General features: G+C 45.1%; 1 protein-coding gene across 1 annotated transcript; it reads left to right on the top strand.

Moving 5' to 3' along the window:
* Positions 1 to 3,909: 3,909 nt before the first annotated feature.
* Positions 3,910 to 6,363, top strand: slc10a3 (solute carrier family 10 member 3). Its single transcript, XM_034685834.1, has one exon. The coding sequence runs from the start codon at positions 4,370 to 4,372 to the stop codon at positions 5,774 to 5,776; it is 1,407 nt and encodes a 468-aa protein (XP_034541725.1). The 5' UTR covers positions 3,910 to 4,369; the 3' UTR covers positions 5,777 to 6,363.
* The last annotated feature ends 388 nt before the right edge of the window (positions 6,364 to 6,751 follow it).

The raw sequence follows: 6,751 nt of genomic DNA, 5'->3' as shown, positions 1-6,751 counted from the left end.
GAAAGAAAGCTCCTAGAAAAGAGAAAAGCACTAGTATCACTCTCTTTAACTCTTCCTGTTCCCGTAAAGTTACTAACCATAGACCTTTTTGGAGTCCCTGAGCTCCCTTGTCTCGTAGGTTCCTCTGGATCTCTGCTGCTGTGGACGCACCAGACTCCAGCTGCTACAACTACTACTATCTGTCTCATCACTATCATCTCTCTCTCTTCATCTCCCTCTATCCCTCTCTCCAACACGGTCTCAGCAGATGTGTGTCTAACATGAGTCTGGTCCTGCTGGAGGTTTCTGCCTGTTAAAGGAAGTTTGTCCTTGCCACTGTAACTTGCTAAATGCTGCAAAGTGCTCTGCTCATGGTGGATTAAGATGAGATCAGACTGAGTCCTGTCTGTAAGATGGGACTGGATCTGATCCTGTCTTGATGTTGGGTCTTTGTTAATAATAGGACATAGAGTACGGTCTAGACCTGCTCTGTTTGGAAAGAGTCTGAGGAGAACATTTGTTGGGATTTGGTGCTCTATAAATAAAGATTGATTGACAACCAACCATCTGGATGCACTCTGTTTCATCTGATATTTATTTTAATCCTCTTGGTTTATTTTTATTAAACCTGGCACTAATACAGGATCCGTCACAAAGCTCACCCTGAATACACCACACCCCTCTGGTGAGATACCTCTTTTTAAAGGACTCTTCTGCATAATTAGATTGGGTGAATGTAAACAGCCCTTCAGGATGGCTGGGTTTCACTCTGTGGGCTCCTGTTCTCCTGGCTCTGCTGCTGTGCTGCTGCCAGGCTGTCAGAGAGAGGAACCTTAAGTGAACTGATGCTTCATGGAAATTTCAGAGCAAAGCATTTGGATTAGTCATCATAGCTGCTCATGATCTCATTAGCAACACAACACAAGGCAGATAATAACTACTGCTCTCAATTAGGTCATGAATATTCACACAGATGCAGTTTGTTCACACACAAAGACAAACCATAGGCTGCTGCGCTCTCAGAGTAAACAGCTCCAGTCATTCCTCGCTGAAGCCCTCACTACAGAAACTGCATTGGGAATAAAACTATGAGCATTTCTTTATATGCTCTCTCTCTCTCTCTCTCTCTCTCTCTCTCTCTCTCTCTCTCTCTCTCTCTCTCTCTCTCTCTGTGAAATAAATGATGAGGTAAGTCATCATACCTTGAGTAAAAAATTATACAGCCAGGGGAAGGGGAGCAGACAGGAGGAGTACATGCGGGCAGCCCCATAACCACAGGCTGTCTTTTCATTAAATGTCAAAGAGGGGGCCGGAGTCATCAACCCAGCATGTTGTCTTGGCGCACTCTGGGTGTTTCCACTGTGGACTCCCCCGCCTTTCTCTTTCTGGAAGCCTGGACTTAGCCATGCTGACAGAAGGAGGGCACACAACTCATGAAAGCACAATAGATGACGAACAAGCCATCCAAGGACTGACTTTAGTACATCGTGCAAAGTGCTGGGTGGCCTGTGTGTTCTTCTCACTTGAAAATACCGACCCACTGACCTCCCTCAGTGGACTTAAAATCTGGATTTTATGAGATGAAAATGGATTTTAAATATGTGAGTGACTCCCAGCAGGCGACTGCTTCTATAAAAAGAGATGCTCACAGGGTTCTGCTGACTGAATGGGAGTTCCCCTTTAAAGCTACATACCCAGGGAGGGCGGCTGTGTCAGGTTTCTGGGTTGTGTCTGCTGTTTGTGTACAACAAATAAGCTACAGCCTACTTGGCAGTCTGTGTGTAACTCGAAACTGCTCGGGGAGTGAGGTGTGTGAGCAAAATGGATCAGTGTCACAGGACACTACAGGGATCAGGGGACAGGAAACAGAAACTATAAGTGAAAGTGTGGATGGGGTGGGTAATAGGGAGGAGCAGGATCATTTACATGTTTTTAGAAGACAATGGGGAAGAAAGTGGAAGTAAGGGATGAGAAAAAGGCAGTATATAACATGTATCTGGTGCCCATGACTTTTAAAGGCTGGATTATTTGCTGTAACATATTTTCATTGTAATCGCAACTCCGCCATTTTATTTAGAGGAGAGGAAATTAAACGCATGTCACCCTGTGTTTGGAGTGGGTAATCCCTGTCTGCCCCCCACCCTCGCCTCAGCGGATAGAAATCACGGTGTTCCCTCTCCCATGTGACCGGCCCTGCTCATTGGCTGAGGAATAAGGAGAGTGTACAGTTTGTGCTGCTGCGATTGGATTAAAGGAGGGCTACGTCAAGGTAGTCATAGTTATCAAGAGAGACACCGGAAGGGATGGGATTTTACTTTAGAATATAAGTGAACACGATTCAACATCATCAGATAAGTCGTTAGAAAGAAGGAATACAATAAGATATAAATACGAATAAAAAATAAACAAATAAAGAAAAGAAAAGAAAAGAAAATAAGTAATTTATGTAATTTAATAATTTAATTTAATTTAATTTAATTTAATTTAATTTAATTTAATTTAATTTAATTTAATTTTATTTTATTAATTAAATTAAATTAAATTATTAAATTACATAATAATAAAGTAAATACAGAAGTGCAGAGTAGTTAGAATTATCTATGTACAAAAGTGCTAGGAATGAATGTGAAAGTAGGTGATTTAGTAATTAAGGTAAATTTAAACATAGGACATAGTGTCAAAAGAGCTTCTTGTCACTGATTCAAATTTAGTATTGTTTACTTTAAGGCCAATCTGAATTTTAAGACAAGGTTTTAAAATTTGTATTTATAATTTTACTGGTTTTTATTTTTAGCAAAATTCATACATTTGCAGAATTTCATATACAGACAAAACAGAAAAAAATGTGTATCTGCTAACAGGAAAGAAAGGAACATGAATAAACAAACAAACAAGTCAAAGGAAAAGAAAAGGGTCAAGTAAAATCACAGCCTAGTTAGTCACTTATCCATTTCATTGCAACAAAATAATGATCGTGAAAATAAACAAATAAATGCAAATTGATTTTTAAAAAAGAAAGAAGAAAAGACAAGTGTATTTAATTGGTTTAGATTTAAATTGATTTTGAATTGATTATTTTACACAACATCCATACAGCCTTTTAAAGCTGCTGTTGGTAGGAATGGTGTCAAAAAAGTTCATTTTTTTTCTGCTGGGTTTGGAGAAAAGGTCATAATGCCCATCTGTACTCATCGGTTAGTGGAGTAATTTGAGACTATTGGGAAATCTCTATTTTCCAATGCCTTTGTATCAAGCAATGTTATTATTGCCCTCGTTCCCGTTATGACGGACCAATCATAGCTAATCTCCAATCCTCTGTCCTGATTAGTTAAGGGGCGGCCCCTACTATGTCCTTCGATTGGTTATGAGTCCGGCACTATCGTGACTGCACACGCCGATTGGTGTTTGGGGGCTAAGAGGAAATCTGGTTGGGAGGGATAGTGTTGACATTCAAAGTCCCTCTCTCTGAACAGATGTTTACTCTGTGACTACAAACAGCAGCTTTAAGCTAAAATAATGACAGTATCTACATTCTACTTTTCATCTTTGCCTTTTATGATAATATAATTTACATTTACTTAAATAACGCATGCAATTTACATGCAACACGTGTCTTTTTCTTTTTGTAAAATTGCACTTTATTTACATTTTAACTTGCCATATATGGGAAATAAAAACTTGTTTTCTATGAAAGTGCACACTGTGAATTTGTGTCCATGCTCCTTGTCATTAAACAAATGGAGACAGCTACAGTGTACTTTTCACTTAATGACATTACAAACACAGCTTACACTCAGTTAAACTCTGAGTTTTGGGAGCCACTTTGAGTGTGTGTCCTGAAGTAGTTTCCAGATTGACCCTGTATATCCAGTTAAAATCCTGACACCGGCCTGATTGATGAAGGGCTCTTATTTTGGTAGTCAGGACCGGAAGTGTGTTTTAGAAGAGAAGCTAGCTTCATGGTTAAACGGCTGTAAGCAGCAAGCAGACGGAGCTACGATGCTCTCAGTTTTCATAAACCGGGGAGCAATTTAACCGAGGGAGGAGAAGCAGCTCGAGTTTCTGTCCCCAGACGATCGTTTCATCATCGAGTAAATCATCGGGAGGCTGTCAGAGCCCGGGGGGAGTGTTTGCTGTGTCCCGGAGCTGCTGCTAGGCTTGGGCAGGACAGGGCGGGGTGATGTTTAGGTTCCGGTATAAAGCCTGCACGAAAATGGGAATCCGACGAGTTGTGGAGCCGGCTGCAGACGCTGCTGTTATTCACCGGAGACTAGAATGAGAAGTCTACCGTTCTGGGGTGACAGGGCGGCGGTGTAACGGTCTGGGGAGGCCGCTGGCGGGGGAGATCGGTGTCTCTGCGGCGCCCCTCCGCCCCCTGTCCGTCAGTACGATGAGGACGCTATTTACATTCTGTTGTCTCTTCCTGATCCCGGACCCAGCGTGGGCGAGCGGAAACCTGACAGTCGACGGCAGCAACGACGCGAACCTGACGGCCGACAGCAGCAGCAGGTTTCTCAGGATCGGGGACGGGTCTTCGCAGGAATTCGAGTTTCCTGAAAGCACCAACGGCGTGATTGTAATCTCGAGCCGGTACAGGAGCTCCGCGACCAGCAGGAAGGGCCGGCAGAGCTGGAAGCAGACTGTGAAAGTCCGCTCCCTGGACCCGGAGGTTCTCTCCATTCTTAACGTGACGGATAGTGGACACGCAGGACCAGCCAGGAGCTACATCATCAGCATCCGCTCCGGGTTCCCAGGCAGGGCTCAGCTTGAGATCCAGCTGCTGGACATGGACCAGGATTCGGTCCCGGTTCTGATTGAGGAGAGGACAGACTATACCATCAGAGTGGCGCCTGAGAGTGATGACCCGGCCACCCGACTCATCCAGTCGGGTGGCCTGTCCCACTTCTCTGAGAACCCTGTGCTGTTTGCCTTGCTGCCCCTCATTTTTGTCAACAAGTGTGCCTTCGGGTGCAAGGTGGAGGTGGAGGTGCTGCGGGGTCTCCTCAGGAGCCCTGTACCTCTGCTCCTAGGGGTACTGGGTCAGTTCATGGTGATGCCTTTGTATGCTTACTGTGTTTCTCGGCTGGCCGCTCTGCCCAAAGCTCTCTCTCTAGGCCTGGTCATCACCTGCTCGGCCCCTGGTGGAGGGGGGGGCTACCTGTACAGTCTGTTGCTGGGTGGAGACGTCACCCTGGCTATATCCATGACTCTGGTGTCCACAGTAGTGGCAGCAGCAGCCATGCCTTTGTCATCAGCTTTCTATGGGTGGCTGCTTGGAGTGCACGCAGCCTTGCATGTGCCATTTGTGAAGATCCTGGGCACCCTCCTCTTCATCGCCATCCCCATCTCACTGGGCATGATGGTGAAGCTGCGGCTGCCCGCCCTCACACGCGTCCTGCTCAAACTCATACGCCCATTCAGCCTGGTGCTCATCGTTGGCGGTATCTTCATGGCTTACCAAATGGGTGCGTCCATCCTGGCCAACGTCCGGCCTCAGATTGTGGCAGTCGGGGTGACAGTGCCTTTGCTGGGGCTGGTGGTAGGAGCCATCCTGGCCAAGCTGGCGGGCCTGCCCCCGCCTCAGAGGAAGACGGTCAGCATAGAGGTGGGCGTCCAGAACAGCCTGCTGGCGCTTGCCGTCATGCAGCTGTCCTTCCGCCGAGAGGAGGCAGACTTTGCATCCCAAGCACCCTTCATCGTGGCCCTCAGCAGCACCTCCGAGATGCTGCTCATCGTCCTGGGGTACTTTGCCCAGCGGAGGTTGTGTGGGTCCCCCGTCCCCAGGAGTGACGCCTGATTGTAGCCACAGTCCTTTTACCAAACTTTTTTCAAGAATGAACCCTTTCAAACCTTTGGAAGTTTGGTTTTCCACAGTCTGGGCTACGAGACGCCCAACAATCACCGATCCATTCCTCACTGTTGTGGTACGCAGGACAGTGAATGGACTCTTTTGTGTTTTGTCGTTGTTTTCGTATTTTTCATGAAAACCAAAGGCCTTTTACCCCTCTGAGACCTTTTTGTGTTGATTTTACAGTATGTACTTTTTAAATCAGATTATACTGTGAGGTACGTAATGTAAATATTCCTAAGAAGAGAAATACCTATAAAAGAAAAGATATTTTTGTACCAGATTACTTTTTGTAATCAAAAGCAAAGATTGATTTGCGTCATGTTTACAAGAGGTCCATGTGTCTTAGCCTGGGGGAGTGTGGCGGGGGGGGGGGTTAAGTGGAATCATTTGTGAATCAAACTGGAACATGATGATGGTGTTTTGAAAGTATTTGCTACTGATTGTGTCTCCTGGATCTGTGAATCCATGTACTTGAATACTGGAGAGGAGAGGAGAGGAGAGGAGAAAGTAAATAAAAACATTGTTAAAGCAGACTTCAGGTTGTCGGCAGTGTGTGTGCAGAGAAACATGTCCAACAGGTCCGCGTCACCACAGATCCAGCGCACTGTGTTTTATAGCATCACTATCTGTGTTTTATCAGAGCTCACACAGAGGCTATCGGCTCCTGGTGACGGTTATAAGTTTCACTTTCACACAGATGATGGATCTAATGATTGCTCATTATGATGCAGCATATTAAAACAATTTCACACTGTGTTCAAATTACCTTTTAAAAGTAGATTCAGGCTTCTGAGCCTATCTAGTCTCATATGAATGGTATAAATGTAACTTTTCCTGCCTTCTAACCTCATGAAACAGCTCAGGAGATGAATGGAGTTTAATTTGGGGCTGCTTAGCGAACTTAAAAAGTCTTTCAGGACA

The sequence above is a fragment of the Notolabrus celidotus genome, chromosome 6, assembly GCF_009762535.1.
Source record: "Notolabrus celidotus isolate fNotCel1 chromosome 6, fNotCel1.pri, whole genome shotgun sequence".
In the NCBI taxonomy this organism is placed as follows: domain Eukaryota; kingdom Metazoa; phylum Chordata; class Actinopteri; order Labriformes; family Labridae; genus Notolabrus; species Notolabrus celidotus.
Note: the sequence above shows the minus strand (reverse complement) of the source record. Positions and strands in the feature narration are given on the sequence as shown.